The 22,696-nt window shown below is 34.4% G+C and overlaps 1 protein-coding gene across 12 annotated transcripts in view; it reads left to right on the plus strand.

Annotated features, from left to right (window-relative positions):
* The window catches only part of MFF (mitochondrial fission factor), a 58,938-nt gene that overhangs the window by 13,062 nt on the left and 23,180 nt on the right, over positions 1-22,696 (plus strand). For 3 of the 12 annotated variants that reach the window (XR_013762689.1, XR_013762690.1, XM_079132642.1), the window contains exons 7-12: positions 2,084-2,158; positions 6,769-6,927; positions 10,415-10,447; positions 11,937-11,996; positions 15,233-15,317; positions 19,048-19,181. Coding sequence is in view for 10 of the 12 variants with exons in the window: in XM_079132642.1 (XP_078988768.1) it covers positions 2,084-2,158; positions 6,769-6,927; positions 10,415-10,447; positions 11,937-11,996; positions 15,233-15,317; positions 19,048-19,179 (544 nt within the window). In the remaining 2 variants the exon portion in view is untranslated. Of the gene's footprint in view, positions 1-2,083; positions 2,159-6,768; positions 6,928-10,414; positions 10,448-11,936; positions 11,997-15,232; positions 15,318-19,047; positions 19,244-22,696 lie in introns of those variants that run through there. The other 9 variants (XM_079132638.1, XM_079132645.1, XM_079132644.1 and 6 more) reach the window with 8 other exon arrangements.

The raw sequence follows: 22,696 nt of genomic DNA on the forward strand, positions 1-22,696 counted from the left end.
TCTTTATTTTCAAGTTATTAATGTCATAAGATTGTGAGTCAGCCTTTTCAGTTCTGTCTTTAGTGAGCTGAGCTGTGGCAAACTGCAGCATAAGCAGTAGAATTTCACATACCTTTCCAGGAGTAGTTTTAGCCTTCTACCTACTGATTCTTGAATTAATAGGTCCCTTTCATTTTCAAAAAAAAAAAAAAACACAGATGTTAATGAACTATTTGTTTAAATTCTTCTTTCTTATTTGGTTATATTATATTATCACATCCTAATCTTAAAGCTACCCTAAGGTGTTTCAGATCAGGAAAATGCTTTTTATCATTTTGTTGTAATTAACTGGTTTTTACAAGTAAAATATCCTTTGAAAACTGGTCAGAATTTTAAATCTTATACCATTGCCTTTTAGATAGATCACTTAGATTATTTATATAAATTAATATTCTTCCTTGTTAATTTTTGGTCAGTGTCCATGAACTCATCAGGAACCTTATGTGATATCAACCATTGTTTTAGCTTCTCTGAGAACTGTGAATCAGGTGGTGTTAGACTTTTCTGGGAACTTGCAAATCTAGATAAAAGCAAAACATTTAACTTTGTATACAAAATAAGTAGAGCACAATACAATTATATATAACATTAAGTTCTAGTTTGGACTAAAGAGTATTGTGTGCAGAGGGACCTTGTTGGAGGGTAAGACCTTAATATTCAAGTTAGAAGGAAAACTTTTTTCATATGTTTTTATTCTTGCTTTGAAAGAAGTCTTATGAACAAGTTCACTGCCATTTCCAGTCAATCAGTGAAATTTCAGCTTAAGCATAAATTATTTGCTTGCTTTATTGAAATTTATAAGATGTCCTCTAAAGTAGTTGTTATTTTGTCAGCTTATATAGAAAGTAAGTTAAAATGAATGTATCTCCTTTAGGTATCTAAAAGGTTCAACTATTATTGATATGAAAGTTTTTATGATTAATTGTATCTTTCCCTGAAGGTATCTGGTTGGCAGATGTGATGTCAACAAGTTCATAAAATCCATTTTTTCCCAGAATATTTCCAGATATATCATACAAATAATTAAAAGCTATATAGTTAATGGCTAAGTTATATTAAACACACCTGAAGTTTTTGGTTATTTTCTTTTTTAAAAAAATTTTTAATTTGTTCTAATTAGTTATACATAACTAGAATGAATTTATACATTGTGATAAATCATACATAAATGGAGTATAATTTCTCATTTTTCTGATTGTACATATTGTAGGATCACATCAGTCATTCAGTCATATATGGACATGAGGTTTCTAGTACACGTTCTCACTATATCAAGATGTGATTTACTACTTAGTTCCTTAATTACTTTAACAAGTTCCTTATAGCATAAGAGATTAATACTGTTAATTTTTCCTTAAATAGCCTTGATGGCATTTTCCAGATGTCTAAAGAAACTAAAAATTTTATTTTGATAATCCCATTTTTGATAGTGAAAGTAACATAAATCTTTATATATTTTCACAGTGAAATGCTTGCTATTATTTAACTATACTTTTTGTTATAGTTGTTATACATGTTGCCATGTTATAATAGGATACTAAACTCTTTATGTTAATAATGAAACTTTGCCCTTTCTTCTCCTACCATTGTTAATTTTAAATTTATAATTGAAGTCATCTTTAAGGATATATATCTCATTAACTTTAGGAATTTTGTATAATGAGCATATTTAAATATTCAATGTTGTTAATGTGGTAAGAAAAAACTATTAATATACTACAACTATAGTTATCTCTATTAAAGTAATTATTAAACTCTCATGCCTTTACCTACTTAAAGCTTTTCTTTGTAGCGGGAGACTATACATCATTATGTGTGAACCTTTGCCTGCCTCCACTTTATTTTATTTTGTGTTTTTAAAAATGGAAGTGTGAACAGCTATAAAAGCAGGGGCATTGGCCTTTATTTTCTTATTACTTCAAAGAGGCAATAAGATTGATTATTGTCACCGATTGACAAAAATGAATTCTGACAATAGAATCATATCTAGCTTTTTTTTGTTATGAAAGCTGAATATGTAAAAGAAGCGTAATTATTATTTAAGGTGGCACAGATCAGATTCTGCCCCAAGAAATAAAATTTCAAGGTTCCAGGCATCGATTTCTGCACCGGAGTACACGTAAGATTTTATCTGCTCTGCTTTTCACAAGTAGGAGTTGTTCTAATTTTGCAGGCTTATGTTAACACTAATCTATTTTAATAGGTAATTGGTGTGTACTACCCTAATTCTCTTATTCTTTGTCTTTTTAAGTACTTCTCTTTCAGGGTTTCTCAAACTGTCATCATACATTTTATTAAGGGAAAAATAAAAGACCAACCAAGGAAGTTTTATGTGGTTATGCGTATTGGTGAAAGGAAAATGGAATGATTAATGCATAAACCTCAAGCACCTTTATCTATTTTCTTTATTTTGCTTTGGTTAGCCTATTAGTATTCTGTAGATTCAACTTAAGCAATCTCAGTAATCCCATTTTTTAAATTTTAGCATACTACCTTTTCTTGTTTTATTTTGACCCAGAAGGTGAATGAATCCTTTACTGAGGTTTGTTATTGAAGTTGTCTGCTTTTGTTTCTTTTTAATTTCATCTGTTAAAATTATGCTTGGAAGAAATTTTTGAGATCCTTAAATTTGTATAAGTGTGACAGAATAAAGTGTGGAATGACTGCCCTTGCAAAAGAGGAAGCAGCATTTTGGTGTTGTGTGGTACAAAAGTTCAGCAGTGAATGTGGTTCTTTAGGAACTGAAGAAACCACACCAGTAGCCAGTGGTTTTTCTCTTACTCTGGTCTTATTGTTATGCTTCTAGGAACTAGTAAATTGCCTTAGACAGTGATAGCAAATTAAAATTTTCTCTGTTTCAAATTCCAAGAGAATTTGTGATTCAGTCAAAAAAAAAAAAAAAATTGAATTCTCTCTCACCTTTTACCATTGAGCTTCACTCCAATTCTTTTTATTTTTTATTTTGAGACAGGATCTCACTAAGTTGCTGAGACTGGTCTTGAACTTGGAATCCTTTTGCTTCAGTCTCTTAAGTAGCTTCAATTATGGGTGTGAGCCACCATGCCTGAATTTTCTCTCTCTCTCTCTCTCTTTTTTTTTTTTTTTTTTTTAACTATTTACCTATATTAATATCTGTAAAAGGCTAGCACTTCAGCAAAAAGGTTACCCTCACAGTTTGAGAAACATTATTCCTGTGAAAACCCATAGGGAAGAAGTACTTGACTTTGAACTTACCTTTAATAATAATGTAGTTGTGCTAAGCAAATTTAAATTTTAATTCTGACATTGACTAGCATCATTTATTTAACTCTTATAAGATTTTTATGTAAGCATGTGGTAGAGTTGCTACTAAGAACTGGTAAACCTCAGTGCTGTCATCAAAATTTTCTAATCTTTTATCATATCCCAATACCTTAAAAAAAATTATAAAGTTGAGATTTTTGTTGTTTTGTAACATTACTAGGATCATTTTTCATCAAAATGCACTTTTATTAAATTACTAATATTGTGATACCTGCCTAAATAATCCCAGTGCCTTTGCATTGTGTTTACTTAGCAGTAAAACAAACCAAAACTCACCAAACCTTGGCTTGGATACAAGAGTGGACAGAGATGAAATTCAACTCTAAAAAAATCACTGTTTCCCTCCACAGATAATACCAGCAGAGAACATTCCAACTGGTATTGGATTGACTGCTGTTAGGGCTTCTTATTTTTTGTTCTTAAATTTATTTATAAAAAGATGAGATTTCTTTTATAAAAGAAAAAAGGAATTGCTAAATTATTACTTCAAATTATGAAGGTAGTTTTTGTTCATCTCTGATGTAATCAGTTGGCTCCTCTGTAGATGGAAATACATGTAAACAATCAAGGGCACTTAATCTACATATACTGTCAAAAGTAGTCTTCACCTTAAAAATATACTTCCTATTCTGTTTTTGCTGGTTATGGAAGATAGCCATGTAATTGAATGAAAAGTTATTTCTTACTAATTTTTGAAACTTTTCTTCAAAGAAACAATCAGACATCCAAATACTTTTTGTCATTGGTCTTGATGAAATAAATGCTTTTACTAGTATTAGTAACTACTTAATTTCATCTTTTCCTTCTACAAAAATAGTTTTTCTTAAGTTCCAATTGATCATTTAAGGTTTTTTGTTTATTATCATATTCCAATTTCATATGATCATAGAATCTTAAAATTAGAAGAGATTTTATAGGCTTTTAAACATTTTTAAATTGATTTTTATTGATTTCTCAGATGTGATATTTAAATTAATCTTTGATATGTAACAAGTGCCTATAGATTGTTTTAGAATCCAACCTTCTGTTCATTCTTTGCCATTACTCTGAAGTTAGTCTATTCTTGACTGTTTTATAGCAACCTCATTTCCTATGAATGGACAGAAAATACTTATACTTTTACATTTAAAATATATAATTCCTTATTGTTTGTTACTAGCACGATGGTTTCTCTTAGAGGAAATAACTTTTAATTTTTAGTGGGCAAGAATCCATCCAGCACTATGCATAGATTTGGATTTAGTTCATTGATGTAGTTGCCTTAACATTATAATACTCAACATAGATTATTATAACCTTTACTATATTACTATGTAGCCAATTTTTTAATACAGAATGGTGAACAAAGTCGTTGATTTCAGTCCCCAAATTCAAAGTGCTATTAGTTTTTTAAAAACTTAAAAATTTAGCTACATACACAGGCAGCTCTATCAAGAACATAAGGTGTGCAGGGTGTGGTGGCCCACACCTGTAATCCCAGCAGCTTGGGACTGAGGCAGGAGGATTGTAAGTTCAAAGCCAGTCTCCAGCAAAAGTGAGGCACTAAGCAACTCAGTAAGACCCTGTCTCTAAATAAAATACAAAATAGGGCTGGGGATGTGGTACAGTGATCGAGTGCCCCTGAGTTCAATCCCTGGTACCAAAAAAAAAAAAAAAAAAAAAAAAAAAAATATATATATATATATATATATACATATATATATATATACACATGTAAGATGAATTGTTTAGTTATGTTGACATAGAACTGACCATTTTAAATCCTGCCTCTGGTGCTACTTTAAACATGAACTCACTCTGACTTCTCACAAATAGCAGGAACTTCAGGTTTTCACTATGCTACCTAAAAAGAATTCTGAGTGCAATACTAGCACATAGTCTTTGTATCCCAGATGTGCTGTTTTTGTTTGTTTACATTCTTTTAAGATACCAAAGCCCGTGGCGGGGCGGGCACACACACACATACACACACGGGCTTGTGTATATTCAAAAAGATTGCCAGTCTCTCTGGACAGACATTTAGGGTCACTAGCCATGAGATTGCATCTGAAAATTGGAGTTTATCTTGATACCATTACGTCTAATTCCTATGGTGCATCAGCCTTGATAGATTGATTTCCAAATGTGCCAAAATATAGCGTGGAACTTTCTTTCCTAAGTAGTCTTTGGAGAATAGTTTTCATGTTTATTGTACATCTCTCTTCAGATCAACAAGATGCTAAAAGTTATTCCCAAAGTTATGGAGACTTTTAAAATTTTTCTGGAAGTCTGAGAATAATATTAAATGACAGTAACTATCCTTTCAAAAATTATCTCACTTATTTTGTGGTTTACAAGCCAGTACATGTTAAGTTAGAAAAGATTACAGTCAAAAGATTTTTCTATTTTCAGTTGTTCACCATCTGCTCTGCCTTCATTCTTTTTAAATGTAACACACAGGATTTAATTTAGCCTAATGTGTTTTGCACTGACATTGAGAATGTTGAACCTTTATCCAGGTGTGTCATATTCCTCTTCTTGTAGCAAGTGAAATGCCAAGGCCACTTATCTGTTAAATGCATCATATAGTGAACTATGCTCCAATATTAAAAAGCTCTCTCAAAATACTCACAAGGATCTTAAAAGTTTAGGTTAGAACTGTGCAGAATGCTTCATTCAAATGTGGTCAGCTGTCAAGAAGCCCAGGCAGTGGAACCAAAAGGAAGAATCTCAGCTCACACCTGAAAGAATGTCTAAGAGTACTTCACTGAGAAACCCAGAAATGGTTAGCTATCTTGGTAATTTAGGAAGTATCCTTCCCTTCTTTCTCTTTGTTGTCAGATTTGGAAATAGTTTTATGTTTAAGTCAGTTAACTAGAGAGCACATGCTTTATTATAATTAAACACTCAAAAATCTCAGTTTCTGAGACTTTAATTTTTAAATTAATTTCATTTACTTGTGAATGTAGCATGCTTTGTTGCCTTTGTGGTGCGTTTGAAATAGCATTTTTATGGAATCATCTTTGATTCATGTGTTTGGATTTTGACATCTGTGTACCAGCATTCTCTGTTCTATTCTTCTGATCATAAGTTTGCAGTGTTGTTTCTTGGAGGTCTGATTTACTGAATTGCAGAATATACCACCCTGAATAAAGAATGCCACTGCTGTGATGCTAGGAGTTGAGACCATCCATTGCTGTGGTTCTCTTCCCTCTCCGAAGTCATTTTTTATTTTATGTGTTTTGATGTTTAGGGTTACAGAGCTAAAAGAACTACTTTGTAGTTGGTTTTTGAAAACAAAATGTTTATTAACTTTGGTTTCTTGGGAGCGAGTAAAGGGTGGGAAAAGGGGGGCAAGAAAACTAAGATTAAAAACTGCTCAGCTGAAGTTGTATAAAAATCTGACTTAAGTGTTTTTCTCTTCGTTTGCTGTGCTTATGTGAACAGTGTGACACCATCGCCACAACAGGCTCGGGTCTGTCCTCCCCATATGTTACCTGAAGATGGAGCTAATCTTTCCTCTGCTCGTGGCATTTTGTCGCTTATCCAGTCTTCTACTCGTAGGGCTTACCAGCAGATCTTGGATGTGCTGGATGAAAATCGCAGGTGATTGGCCATCAGTGACTTGCCAGCTTTGTTGCATATTTTTTGGTGCCTTATTTAGTGGATTGTGGTGTCTTTTATGTTTGCACCTTCTCAGTCTCTTTCTAAGATGCAATGGTTTGAAATGGCTTGCTTTGCTTTCTTTTAATTTGAAATTATTGTCCAAAATTCACATTTCACAAGATTACATTAGATTTTCTTGAATCAGAAAGAATATTTAGTTCCTAAGCACAAGATATATCATGATTTTTTTCAAAGGCTTTGCTGACTTATTTGAAGTACTTGATTCCATGTGGGGATATGCCGAAGGTTACTATTGGATTGATTGTGGGATGTCGGACTGAAGCATGCTAGTTTTCTTTTAGTAAGTTTTTTTTTTTTTTTAATTTAATCACTTATGCAATTAATATGATTGAATAAATAAAGCATGTTTGAGATGGCATTCAGCTGCCAGTCATTTTTTTGTCCTTTCCCCTTAACTGAATACTAAAAATTCCAGGTGCTGTTTTGGACATCTTCAAGTAAAAAATCATTAGAAATATACTATTAGTTGTAAATTCAGACTTTTTTTACTATCATTTTGAGTACTTTTATCCCTGCCTTATTACTACGTAGTATTTTAAAAAGATGAAATTGGACAAACTTTTTTGGCATAGTGTGGGAAAGGCAAAGTTTCATTTCAACTCTGAACATGTAACTAGTGACTTCTGAGAGTCAGTGTTTGAATTTTCATTGTCATTTTATTAGACTATTAATTTTTGCATTTTGAAGAAGAATTCTCATAAATTAAGCTGGCCTTTGCAATAAACCAGATTTTAATTTTTTTTAACCTTAGGTACTGCTGTGTCTTCTAGCTTGCTCTTACTGATTGCTTTTAAACTCACACAGACACAGGAATTTCTCTATAATTCTTGAGCACTTGTCCATACTATTTGTCATTATCGAATCTAGTGCCTTTTCGAGTCTTCCCAGGGCTAACCTAGTGGTATACATTTGGACCCAAGGACTTAAAAGTGCACTAAAAAGAGCTTATAGAAACAACTCCTAGCATGGCAAGAGAATTATGTATACTATAAATGTATATGTATGTGTGTGTGTTTGTGTGCTTACACACACATACATTTGTTTGTTTTCCCCAAGTGTTTAGAATTCTTTAAAGCTTCCAAGACTATCTTGGAATATTTGGAAGCTATAAGAAGCCAGCCACAAGGTTCCAGAGAAAAAGTATGGATTTCAGAGAGTCAGATTTATTCTAGATACACCTCATTAAATAGCTGCATAATGGCCTTGAGCAAAGTGCTTAGCTTCTCAGGGCCTCCTTTTCCTCATCTGTTAAAAAAAAAGGTGAAAAGGGGATAATAATGCCAAGCTTTCTGGATTCCTGTGAGCAGTATTCTCTACTTCCCTGTCTTTACTGAAGATATAGGACTATGACTCCAAAACTATTGAAGATAAAGTACCTGGCCTTAACTAATAGTCACAAAAAACTGCTTTCACATCTCTCCTTTAAACATATTTAGTCTCTACCAGATATCCTCCTTAACTTTTTCATTACAGTAAGTTCTTAGAAGAGATCAGATCATTAGGTCATAGTGTACCATATCGAATGGTATTATAGTAAAAATATCAAATGAGAAAAAAATTTGTGAATTCTGTATAGATTAAATAATAGCTAGATGATGAAGTTCCAGTATGATTGTTTGTTCCACCTTCCACCAATACGTACACAGTTCACATGCATTGATATGGAACTTGAAAAAATATGGACTTTTTCCATAATGGAAAAATAATTTACCTGAAGGTCAGACATGCAAAATCTGAAATCTTACTAATGTAAACTTTACCTTATATTTCTTTTATAATGAAAAACTGAATTCTAAGTGAAATTTCATTTGATTTTAGTTTGTAATGAATTGCTAACTTTAAAATCCCTTTTTTGGGAAGGAATTATCTTATTTACCTAAAACTTGTTTTTTAATTGAGAAAGGAGTTACAGTAGTAATACTTTGCTCTTGGATATAATCCAATAGTTTTTACCATGGAACTTGAGTTAGGTTCTCATTAGTCTTACTGATACTTTTATTATTGAAAGGGTCTTTCAAAGTTATATTCAAATATCTTATGATCTAAATGTTGAGCAAGATTTGATCAGAATTTTTTTTTTTTTTTTTTTTTGCAGTGCTGGGGATCGAACCCAGGGCTTTGTGCTTGCAAGGCAAGCACTCGACCAATTGAGCTATCTCCCCAGCCCATTGATCAGAATTTTAAGTAACAAATCAGTTTTTATTTTTGCTATGAGAAATATGTAGCATAACTTTTCAGATATAAGAAATAGGAATGTGAAATTTGGATAATATTCTACTTGCATGGTGTAAAATAATCCTGCTTATAAAATTTTAAGTGCTTTTATGTTCCTTGCCCTGCGCATCATTTTTCTTTTCTGTTTTATTACTCTTGGCTATTATGCTAATGCCGTATCTTATCTTTGGTCTTACACCATCACATTGAATATAGTTAATTTTAGCTAGAACTTTTTCAGAAAGGAAAAAGCTTTCTGCCTAGTTTATTATCATAAAATAATGCAGTTTTATATTTGTTCAACATAAGAATTATTTTTGGTTTGCATCTTAAGGGACTCTCAAAAGGTTTTTGTACTGTACTTTCTTTTTCTCGGCTTGCGAGAACTTGGTTGATCTAAAGCAAGCTCAACATGAAAACCACGTTGAATCCTAGGTACTTGTTAGGAAAGTTCATTGACACAGGTCAGTGCTGTACACTTGGAAAACTAATATATTAAAAATTTACCAAAACACCTAGGATAAGCTCAGTTGGCAGCAGGATTTAATAAGTTGTTATGATTTCGTCCTTTGTTGGTTAGACATTGCCCATATCTAGTTACTACATCTATTACAACTATATATCTCATTCTCCAATGTAAAATATTAATGTTTTTTAAAAACTTAATTTGTGTGTAAGAACATTACTGATAGATGTTATTTTTAGGAGGGGTTTGATTATTGCTATAGTTTTTTTCTTAGCACATTATACTAGTTTTGAGTGAATAGAATAAGAAACCAATATGTGAATAATTTATATTTTTAGCAAGTATCCCTATAAATACATAACTTAGAAGACCTAGAAACAGTTACAGTTGATATATTTAATTTGTAATTTTTCTTTTAAAAATGTATACTTCTACATTTCTAAAACTACTTATTTACTATAGCAGTTTATATTCTCATAACAAAGAAACATATATTCTGGTAGTTTGGACCATATATTTATTCAGAATGTCAGTGTGCAAGTTAATTCTGGAACTTGGTAGCCCTGGATGTCCTTACTTTTTGCTACTTTAATTACAAAACATCATTGAAAGATTTCTTTTATGTATTAAATCATACTTATGATAGCACGTGGTACTTTAATGAAGTTTGTAAGTTTACCAAATACCTGTCTAATTTACTTTTATATTATATGTGTCAATTGCCAGTGTGAGAAGACAAAATGAAATACGTTGTGAAAGGTAACTGTATTATTTTCTGGTTCTGCATTATAAAAGGGAAATCTCTGTGGTGGAATATGTTGGATACAGCAGACCCATTTGAACATATTAGTACACATTTTAAAAATATTTTAGGAAGCACAAACGAGTGACTTCATTTAATAACCATCCTCATATTTGCGTAACTTAAGATTAGTTGATTGATAGTCTTCCTAATATCACAGAATAAATCTGATAGGAAGATGAGATAAGCTTAATACCTGTCTCAAGCATATGTAATTCTTCAGTGTACTTTAACCAGCAATATAGCAGTCAGACATGTGTCTCTAAAAGGCTCTGAATCCTGTGTCCTCGAGGCTACAGAAATTTTATTAAGCACCAGTAGTGCCTTTAAAATATGTGCCTTTAGGACAGGTAGAAGTTAAACATTAAATTTTTCTAGCATAAATTAAGTTGTCAGAAAATAGTAATTTGTAGTCTCCAGCTATGCCAACTCACAGAAAAGAATTAGTACAATGGTATTAAACATCTACTGTAGTTATTGCTTCGATACTTACGTTTAGGCAAAAACCTAATTAGTTTAAAAAATGAGACATTCTAAAGCAGGATTAATAATTCTTAAAATTCTTACATGGATCCTCTACCCTAGTCTCCTTTCTCTGGTTAGTAAATATAGCTGCTTACTTGGGGGCAGTTGACCAGTGGATATGTAGAGCTTTTGTTTTCTGATTTTAACAAATAAATTATATTGGAAAGGTTACTGCTTGTCTAGATAGAAAATTAATTATCCTCTAGAACTGTCATATGTTCTGAGACTGTGTATAAAGCCCCACAAAGTTTTCCACTGCACCTTGGTCCTCATTTCCAGCAGCCCTGTATGTTACTCCTGGTTGTCTCAAGATCAGACTCACGTATTTGTTTGCACTACCTGTGGTGGGCTCTAGCATGTCCCCCAATCTTCTCAGCTCTGGAACTGAGGTATGCATTTACTCTGGAGAGCTGAGTGTTTAAGTGAGACACATCAGACACGAATCAGGTGTCATTTAATGAGGTGGGAGGGAAGGAATTGTGGGAAATGAGGAAATTCAGTTTTTGAGATAGAACTGTTGATATTGATGAGCAACCATGATCATGCAGGTGCCACTAATAGGTTCTTAACATCTTTTAAAGTTGTTAGTGACTTATTTTTCCAACCAGAAGAAAAGAATTGCACTTTTTAAACACAGTTGTCCTGTCTTGAATTTCATAAATTATGAGCACCAAAACAATTTATGTTGGTGCTATTTTCCTTTGTTTCTTCAGTCAATTGAAAAATGTTAAATTTATGAAAATCATAAAATGGAGGATGTATGAGACAAAGATTTTCTAAGTTTTTGAGAGATATTATATTGTATTAAAGCATACAATATAATCTTATTTGACATTTATTTGTCTTGTTTTTGCTTTTATTTTATCACTTCTCTGTTTCCTGACTCTGTCTTGTGCCTTCTCCCGCAAAAACCTGCCGTAGACCTGTGTTGCGCGGTGGGTCTGCTGCCGCCACTTCTAATCCTCATCATGACAACGTCAGGTAACTTTTGAGACTTTGTAATCATCAAGGGAAGTACAGAGTTGGTGGGATTTGTCTTCAGCATATAGTGCATGTAGTAGCTCTGACTTCGAGTTGCAGCTTAGACTTGCACACGTTTCCCTTATGAGTAATCCTGCTTCTCAGAACAAGGAGTCGAAGCAGTCACAACCTTTAACCAGTGGAGTCTGAGGAAAAACGTTTAATAATAACGGGTGGTATGATATGAACATCTGAGATATTTTATTTAAATACAGTTTTAATAGCTTGTAGAAGATCATGCTAAAACGCAGGAAAAATGATCTTAAGTCATGTTTTATCTGCAGTTTTAATTGTTGTTTGGGTTCCATGCAGCATTTCCTTTTTAGTTGTTAATTACAATGTCACTTTCAGAGTGTAGATAATCCAGTCTGTTGGTCATTATCTTAAATTGGGAAAAATCATCATTGACAACTCAACAGTTCATTTATTTAAGAAGGTAATTTAATTTTAAGCATTTTTATCATCCGTTTCAGCCTCTCTCTCTCATTTAGCCCTTTTTGCACTTTCAACCACAGCCTGAATAATTGTTTCTTTCTCTTATGAACAAGGATATTTAAAGTTTTCAAGTGCCAAAATTCCCATTTAGTATTCCAATCTTCTGGGAAAACAAAAGCAAAAGCTGATTGGTATTTATAGATACTTCTAATTTTTCAGAATCAACTTTGTTTAGTGTAAGCTAAAATGTATTACCTGTAGCAGGAGACTTTAAATTGGCAACTTTGTTTCTGTTAGAGAGACTGGCACCTTGTTATGCAAGAGAAGTAGGGCAGCATCAGTTTATAATTGTCAGTTCAGGTTGGAGGAATTGAAGTGTGCCCTTGATGGCCTAACTGTGCTGCTGACTTACTTTCTTTGATAGTCATAATTTTAAACATTTGTTGTTTTCTTTCCTGTTTTTCTCTAAGTTCGTTATTACTTTATCTTTCTGTGAAATTGTTTTTAGCCAGTGGTCTGACTTAGCATTTCTACAAAGATTTTAGTTCTGATAAATACAGGTTTTAGGTTAAGATACTTAAAGTAATTATTTTGTTTTAAATTTAATTACTGCCAGGCACAGTGGCACATGCCTGTAATCCTAGCTACTTGGGAGGCTGAGGCAGAACAGTCACAAGTTCAAGACCAGCCTGGGCAGCTTAGAGAGACCCTATCTCAAAATAAAATAAAAAGGGTTGGGGATACAGCTTAGAGGTAAAGCACTATTGGGTTCAATCCCATGTACATAAATATATACATACATACATAAATTGAATTCTATATGTAAAGTCTTTTGTGCTATCCCTAGATTTCTTTGCAAATGAAGATTTCCTTTACAGATTTTTAAAACTTTAATTCAGGATTTAATTTGTAAATAATCCCTTTAATTTATACTTAATTTTCTATGTTCAGGTGAAGTCCCTTTGAGAATGAAGTATAGAAAAGAGGAATCTTGAGCCCCTATTTTTTCCACTAATCATTTAATAATTCTGTTTTTTTACAATGCTAGGAATTAAACCCAGGGCCTTGTACATGCTAAGCAAGCATTGAACCACACACCCTCTGTCCTAATAATTCTGTTTTAATGTTCAAAAGAATAATTAACTTAGGTGTTTGTAAACCCATAGTTTGTAAGCCCATGTTTGCATGTTCATGTAAATACGAACTGACAATAGTTGCAGTATCTCTTTCTGAAAAGTGTACTTTTCTAACTGATGTAATTATCCTCAGTATTCCAAGAATACTTACTTTATTTCCACGAAGAAAGGGGGAGCTAATTAACAGCAAGTGAATTTAACTCTGAGAGGATCATTCAGAGATTCTTGTAGATTATCTAGTCAGTACATACTCTCTTTTATTTAAATTCCATTTTGCATACTTTATTAAAGTGTTTTTAGATTTTTTCAATAACATTTGAAACAACAGGATTTTCTACATAGACTTGTCTTTACATACCCAGATGAAAAATATCATTCTATTTCATATCCCTTTATGGGATGATGTGGTTTTTGTAATGGGAACTGCTGGGGAATATTAGAATATATGATCCATTAGCCAATTCTGTGGATTGCATAGTAGCAGCTTTTAATTCAGTTTATATTCTGCTCATTCAGAAAAGTTAGCATGTCATTTTATTGAAATAACCATACTGAATATAAAATAGGTACACATGTGATACAATAGATTGCATGGTATATAAATTTGTATCTCAGTATAGCTGTTAATTAAAATAAAATTTTAAATGTGGAAATGCGGGCAAAGGGTAGGAATGGCATTTGTATGTATTTGTTTTTCAGAAGTTTATTGTCATTCATTTAAAAAATCAGTGCCCTTTAAAAAGTGATTGCATTTGAACAAAAGGTACTGTTTAATGTGATTTCTCTGGATTCTTAGTAGTTCTTCAGCATTGTTTTATACACAGCCTCTTCATTTTTATTGTTGAGCCAATTCTGGATCTAAATATAGTGGCAAGATGTATTCATAAGTCTGGTGTAGTGGTGCACGCCTGTAACCCCAACTGCTTGGGAGGATTGTAAATTCAAGGCCTAGGCGACTAAGTAAGATCCTTTCTCAAAACAAAACACAACAAAACAAAATGGTGGGGGGGTTGGGGGGGCGGGGGTGACTGTGGATGTTAGCAGTCAAGCTTCCCTAAGCCTGTGGGAGGCCCTGGGTTCCATCCATAGCACCACAGAAACAAAACAGTAGTTGTATTTAGGAGATTCTGTGATTACTTCTGTTGGAGAAGTGCAGTCAAGACTAAGTAATTGGAAATAGGAATGGCACACGAAGAGGAAGAGAAATAAATTATCACTATTTTTTTTTTAATGGTTAGAATTAGTTCACTTTGCATTCCCTGCCTGCGAGTCTCTGCCTGTGGAAATGCATATGGTGTAAGTCTGTGTAAGAATTGTGTGTTGGCATATCGTAGAGTGCTCTCAGTCTTCTCAGCCAGAGATCCTTTTTAACATTGCATCTCTCTGGTTTGAAAAGTGTCTTCGGTCAGGGTTTCTCCTCATTCTCAGTTTCAGAACATCTTCCTGGTGTTATAGATAGCTATCATCTTAAGCTTTTTCTTTTAGTGTCAATTCAGACAATAAAATGTTTTCTAATTTATATTATTAAGTATCTGTCTTTTGAATGTTTCTTTAGCAATACACAACACATATGACTTGCTAGTTCTGTTTTAGTATTAACTTATATTTTTATTTCCTGTCTACTAGGTATGGCATTTCAAATATAGAAACAACAATTGAAGGCACATCAGATGATATGACTGTTGTAGATGCAGCTTCATTAAGACGACAGGTATTTAATGAACCAAACAAGATACAGTCCAAAGTTATAGTCAACTAGATTTTTTGTGTGTGATTTTAATATACCTTCATTTTCTTTTCACATTTCATGTAATATTTTAAAGTGATAGTTGGTAACATTTTATTATTTTTCTCTTCTGTGGAACCTATGAATTGAAGTATTTTATCTGTCAAAATATTTAATAATACTCAACTTTAATGAAGAATGAAATCATGGCATTTACTGGTACATGAATGGAGTTGGAGAATATCATGCTAAGTGAAATAAGCCAATCCCCAAAACCAAAGGCTGAATGTTTTCTCTGATATGCAGAAGCTAATTCACAATAAGAGGGTGGGAAGGCTAGGGAAGAATAGAGTTACTATAGATTAGGTAGAGGGAAGTGAAGGGAGGGGAGGGGAGGGGGCTTGGAGGTAGGAAAAGTAGTAGAGTGAAACACATAATTACCTTATGTACACACATGACTGCATGACCAATGTGATTTTACAACGTGTACAATTAGAAAAATGAGAAATTATACTCCATTTATATGATATATCAAAGTGATAAATATATTCTACTGTCATGTATAACTAATTAGAACAAATTTAAAAATTTAAAAGAAATTATTTAATCCATAATTGATTTCCCATTTTTAATTAAAACCCCATTAAACCACCATTTGTATGGTTTGTACTTTTTGTACTTTCGGTTTTTTGGAGGTTTTTTGTTTTTTTTGGCACCAGGGATTAAAGCAAGGATGCTTAACCACTGAGCCACGTTCCCCAGCCCTTTTTGTATTTTATTTAGAGACAAGGTCCCGCTGAGTTGCTTAGGGCCTCCCTAAGCTGCTATGCTGGCTTTGAACTCTCACTCCTCCTGCCTTAGTCTTCCCAGCCACTGGGATTATAGACATGCGCCACCAAGCCCCCCTCGTCTACATGTTTTCGCTCAGCATAAAATACTATTACCAAAGGAATTTATGTTAGTCTGACCAATAACAAAAGAATCTTGACATATCAGCAAACCAGTATAAATCGCTTGTTTGACTTTTGACATGTAGTAGCCACTTGGGGACCTTTGTTTCTGTATTTGATATTCACTTTGGAAGCCACTGCTTTCATGTGTACAGTGTCTCTACATAATATTTCTTAGATTTTCTAATAAGTTCTATCTTTTAAAAAAAAAATTTATTCTTTTTAGTTACACATGACAGTAGAATGTATTTTGACATATTATACATACATGAAGTATAGCTTCCCATTCTTACGGTTGTACATGATATGGAGTTACACATCGTGTATTCATATGTGAACATAGGAAAGTTATGTCCAGTTCATTATACTATATTTCCTATTCCCTTCCTCTCTCCCTTTCCATCATTCCCCTTTGTCTAATCCAAAGTACTACTGTTCCCTTGCCTCCCCACTTTTGGCTTTTGGTTTTTGGGGATTTGTTTATTTCACTAAGCATGATAGTCTCCAGTTCCATCCATTTACCAGCAAATACCATAATTTCATTCTTCTTTATGGCTGAGTAATATTTCATTGTGTATATATACCACATTTTCTTTATCCATTCATCTGTTGAAGGGTACCTAGTTTGGTTCCATAGCTTAGATGTTGTGAATTGAGCTGCTATGAACATTGATGTGGCTGCATCAGTGTAGTATGATTTTAAGTCCTTTGTGTGTCACTGATTTTAAGTCCTTTGTGTGTATGCCAAGGAGTGAGATAACTGAGTCAAATGGTGGTTGCATTCAAAGTTTTCTGAGGAATCTCTATACTGCTTTCCAGAGTGGTTGCACTAATTTTCAGTCCCACCAACAATGTAAGAGTGTATCTTTTTCCTCACATCTTGCTAACATTTATTATTATTTGTATTCTTGATAATTGCCGTTCTGACTAGAGTAAGATAAAATCTCAGTGTAGTTTTAATTTGCATTTCTCTAATTGCTAGAGATGCTGAGCATTATTTCATATATTTGTTGACTGATCATATTTCTTCTTCTATGAAGAGTCTGTTCATTTCCTTTGCCCATTTATAGATTGGGTTATTTGTTTTTTTGTGTGTGTTAAGTTTTTTGAGTTATTTATTTATCCTGGAGATTAATGCTCTATCTGAGGTGCAGGTGGCAAAGATTTTGTCCCATTCTGTAGGCTCTTTCTTCACATTCTTGATTGTTTCCTTTGCTTTGAAGAAGCTTTTTAATTTGATACTGTCCCAGGAGAAAAAGTAAAATATTTGGGAATTAATTTAACAAAAGAGGCAAAAGGCCTCTATAATGAAAACTAAAGAATGATGCAGAAAGAAGTTGAAGAAAACCTTAGAAGATGAATACATCCCCCATGTTCTTAGATAGGCAGAATTAATATTGTCAAAATGGCCATACTACCAAAAGTGCTGTACAGATTTAATACAGTTCCTATTAAAATTCCAATGATGTTCCTCATAGAAATAAAAAAAGCAGTCATGAAATTCATTTAGAAAAATAAGAGGCCCAGAATAGCCAAAGTAATCCTCAGTCAAAAAAGTAGCAGAGGAGACTCACAATACCAGACCTTAAATTATACAACAGAGCTAATTGTACAAATGGCATGGTATTGGCACCAGAACAGACATGTAGACCAATGGTACAGAATAGAAGACACAGAGACAAACCCACATAAATACAGTTGTCTCATACAAGGCACAAAAGCACCATAAACATACATTGGAGAAAAGACAGCCTCTTCAACACATGGTGCTGGGAAAACTGGAAATCCATATGTAGCAAAATAAAATTAAACCCCTATCTCTCACTCTGCACAAAAATCAACTCAAAGTGGATCAAGGATCTAGTCAATAGACCAGAGACCCTGTGTCTACTAGAAGAAAATGTAGGCCCAAATCTCCATCATATCAGCGTAGGAACCAAATTCAACAAGACTCCTAAAGCACAAGAAGTAAATAAGTTCTGTCTTGAAGTTACAGTTGGGTATGCCTATTTTTAGTATGCCTGTAGCTTCTGGAATCACACATACATATGCACATGTAGAGAAGGCATACCTGGTGTTCTTATTATATATATGAAACAAATGTAGAAAAAGTGAATAAAATAAAGTATTTAAAGATCAATAAGGAAGTGTGAGATTCAGCGAGGCAGTTCAGCCCAAGGCTATTCATGGAAAGGATGGACCTTGGAGGATGGTGTGTTCAGCCAGCAGTGTTTCTACAGCTGAGGAATCGTTAGCCAGTCAGACCTGCAGGGTCTGGTGGCATAGGGCCCACTACAGTAGGTTAAATTATTAGGCTTTCTCGGTAACTCATAGAGGTGGGTAAAGAATGCAGTTAATACCAAACTGAAAATAAACAATTGAGTCTGAGTGACAAGAAGCTCATGGAAAAGTCCTAGAAAGGAGCAGGAGTCCCAGAGTCTTTCTGCTGTGGTAAGCCTGCCTAAGTGTATATGTTCTCTTACCAGAAGAGCTTAGCTGTGAAACGCTGCCCTCAATCTAATCAGGCAAGGAAGGAAGTACGCCCTTTCTAACTCAGAAATTTGGAGAAGGGAAATGGATAAGAGTATTTAAGTGAATTTAAGCTACCATGAATAACATTTTTTTCTATTTGAGTTGTCTTTTTGCTCCAAGTGAAACTTTCCATGTTTGTAATAATTCTTTCTAAAAATTATTATACTACTAAGAATGGAATTGCTCTATAATTAAAGCTTCTATACTGTATTTTATGTTTATTTTTCACATAGATAATCAAACTAAATAGACGTCTACAACTTCTAGAAGAGGAGAACAAAGAGCGTGCTAAAAGAGAAATGGTCATGTATTCAATTACTGTAGCATTCTGGCTGCTTAATAGCTGGCTCTGGTTTCGCCGCTAGAGGTAACTTCAGCACTCAAATATATTGTCTCAACAGCTGGAAATATAAAAGATTTGCAAACTTCTTTGTTTCTGTCTTTGCATTGTATGCCGTTTTTATAGTTCATGCTCTGAAAATGTATTTCTTCCAGAAAGTAGGGGGAAAGGGCCTATATTTGTAGAAGTAAAGGTATATTCTGTCACTCAGTTGTAGTCACCTTAAATCAGTTTTGCAGTAACACCTACATAAAGTTCTCCTTTTGCATGTTTTGTAAATAGGCTCCAGTTTGTGTTTTTAAATGAAATTAATTTTTTGCATCACCATTCTGAACAACTAATTCTGTGAAAGGAAAACAGAATGCATAAAGGGTGGATTTAGAAAAGTATCTGTAGAAGAAAAACAATGTTTGTCCTGTTTCTCAGACACAGTTTCATTGGTAGACGTTTTTGCTTTAACACTTGAAGTCATGGTCTGGTGACAGATTTAAGAAAATCAAACCACCTAATATTTCATGATCACCTGTACAGATTAAATTAAAATATGCCTAACAGTTCAGCAGTTTAATATGTGTGCATTATGCTGCATTTTTATTTTCATTTTAGTTTTGCAGATGGTTTTCTATAAAATACGTTTTTACTAAGTCCATGTGTGAATGATTTAAAAACTATAGAAAAAGGTACAATTGTAGTGTATTTAATAAACTGTCAACCAAAGCACTGTCTGTCTATTGAAAAATTTGTTTCATCCTATTGGCTGTGAGCTATGTCCTGTTAACCTCACCTCTGTCTTCTTGTCTCAGGAGCAAATAATGGAGTTAGTGACATGTCAGGCAGCAAGTGCCTCCCGCCTTCCTTTCACATTTTTATCCTCCTAATTGTGGGCATCGTGCATTGAAGGTGGTTGTCTGTTTTTGTTGTTTGGAGTTTTGGGGTGGTACTGGGGTGTGAAACCAGGAGGGCTCTGCCACTGAGCTATATCCCCAGGCTCCTCCCCACCCCATCCCCCTGCCTTTTTTTTTTTTTTTTTTTGAGAGAGGCTCTCACTAAGCCTGAAATTTGCCATTCTCCTGCCTCAACCTCCTTGGTAGCAGGGATTGCAGATGTGCACACCATACCCAGTTGTAGGCAGTTTTCAAATTTATTGTACCTATGAAGTGCTGCAGATTAAAATACCATGAATTGTGTATCTTTTTCTCCATCAAAGTATTTTCTTTATAATGTGCTAAATCCCATGACAGTTAAACACACCAATGAAAACAAAACAAGTCTTGGGTGTCTTTAGTTCTCAAAACTATTTTCCTTTTTTCTGGTTCCAAAGCAGGTAGAATTCAAGGAGGTATATTATCTCCACACATTTTTTCGAGGTGGGGGTACCAGGGATTGAACTCAGAGGCACTTGGCTACTGAGCCGCATGCCCAGCCCTATTTTGTGTTTTATTTGGAGACAGGGTCTCACTGAGTTGCCTAGTGCCTCGCTCTAGCCGAGTCTGGCTTTGAACTCGCAATCCTCCTGTCTTAGCCTCCTGAGCCATTGGGATTACAGGTGTGCGCCACACAGCACCTGGCTCCACACATCTTAAGTTATCTTTCTACCAATGTAGTAAGTTTTAGAAAAGGCCATTGAGGGATATTTCTTAGGTATAGGTCGATTTCTTGTTTCTGCCCTTGCTTCTCCCTCATCCCTTCAAACAAATATTTGGAAGAAGATGGGCGCAATGGTGCACACCTGTAATACCAGCAGCTCGGGAGGCTGCAAAAGCGTTGCCAGTTAGATTTCTGCCAGCCTTGGCAATAATGAGACCCTGTCTTAGAAAATAAAAAGGGCTAGGGTGTAGCTCAGTGGTAGAGGGACCCTGGGTTCAATCCCCAATACCAGGAAAGGGGGGAAGGCAGAATTAGGAGGAAGATTCTTCTTTGTACTTATTTTTCATGAGTTGATGACAATATATTTTTCTGCACATGGAAGTCTTCTGACTTTTGGTGATATCCTAATGTGAAATTGCTTTATTAATTCCAGCTTTGTGTATATCACAAGGTAATTTCTGTGAATCACCCAGTTGAGACCACAAAAGTGATAAAAATGGTGGATAAAATTACCACCTTCTTTGCTGTACAGAGAAGGACAAAAATTAAATAAAAGCAGGAATCCTGGGAGATTAGTGCAAAAGCTGTTTTTCTCCTTGATGATTTTCAACAAACCCCAGAGACCAGGAGTTTTCTCAGTTAATGGTTGTGCAACGGACAGAAGATAGAATTCTCTATCTTGGTCAGGAACTAACTTGTAACAGGAAACTCGTGACTGAAACTGGGGCTCCAAAAACCACTCCCTCAGTGACAGATAAATGAGAAATCTTAGGCAAAAGTGGACAACAAAAAAGTAGAAGAGCTGAACCTCTGACTCCAAAGTTGAGCTCTGTATTTTTCTAAACTGCTTCCCCCCCAAAAAAGTTGTTAATCACTGAAAGTTAAAAAAAAAAAAAAAAAAAGTTTGTGGGATTAAGAAATGACTTCACTCCTGATCAAGATAATCAAGAAATACCTCTTAGATATTTGAGCTGAGCCTTGAGATAAATATATATGTATGATTTCAACAAAAGAGAATGAAGAAAAAGATGCCAGGTGCAGGGAGCAGAGGGAGAGAAGGACATAGTGAAAGGCACAGTAAGGACAGCGTGTGTATTCTTGTCACTCTACGTCTGGAACTGCGCGCGCGCGCGCGCGCACACACACACACACACACACACACACACACACACCCCACTTCTGGGAACACTCCTTGAGGCATTTGCAAGTTGTTGACACTTCAAGGAATGATTTTATGAAAATGGTGTATTGTCCCACATGAGTCTGTGTCAGTTTTTTAACTATATTTGTTTGGCATTTAGGTTGAATTGTTTTTCTGAGCCTTGAATGCAGAACTGTTTGTCTTACGTTTTTTAAATTATAATGTGTTTTCTCAACAGACTTCTGTGTGCACACACTGCTCTAAAGTAGGCAGTTACAGAAGATATGCTACATTCCTGCTCTTAAGGAATCGATATATTAATGGAGGTGGGGGGTAAAGCTCATTAAAGAATTAGATGATTATAAAAACAATTTTACTGAAGGAGAAGAACTTGAGATATGTGCTGAAGGATGGGTAGAATTTTAGATGGCAGTTGTGGTTTTAAGTATAGATTTCAATGTGAGATTGTATTTGGGGATGGAAATGAGAATTAAGAAAAATTGAGCTTTGTAAATGACTAGGTGCATTTTGGTAGGAGGTAGAAGGTGCATGCTCACATATGTAGAGACACATTGGCAAGTTTAGGTACCAGATCAGGGATGTAACCACGGTGGCTTTAGACCTTTAATTCATGGCAGCCGTTTCCATCAGAAGAAAGAGTGAAGAAATAACCTATCAGCTGAAGACGTCCGGGGCGTGGAGCAGGGTGTGGGGAGAGGAGCGGCCTTACCAAGGACCTAAAGTAGGAATGGGTTGATGAATAATGGGTGAGAAGGGAATGGTCCCTGTTCTCTTAAATTCCATAATGATGGAT

Source organism: Sciurus vulgaris, assembly GCF_902686455.1.
Source record: "Sciurus vulgaris genome assembly, chromosome: 3".
Classification (NCBI taxonomy): Eukaryota; Metazoa; Chordata; class Mammalia; order Rodentia; family Sciuridae; genus Sciurus; species Sciurus vulgaris.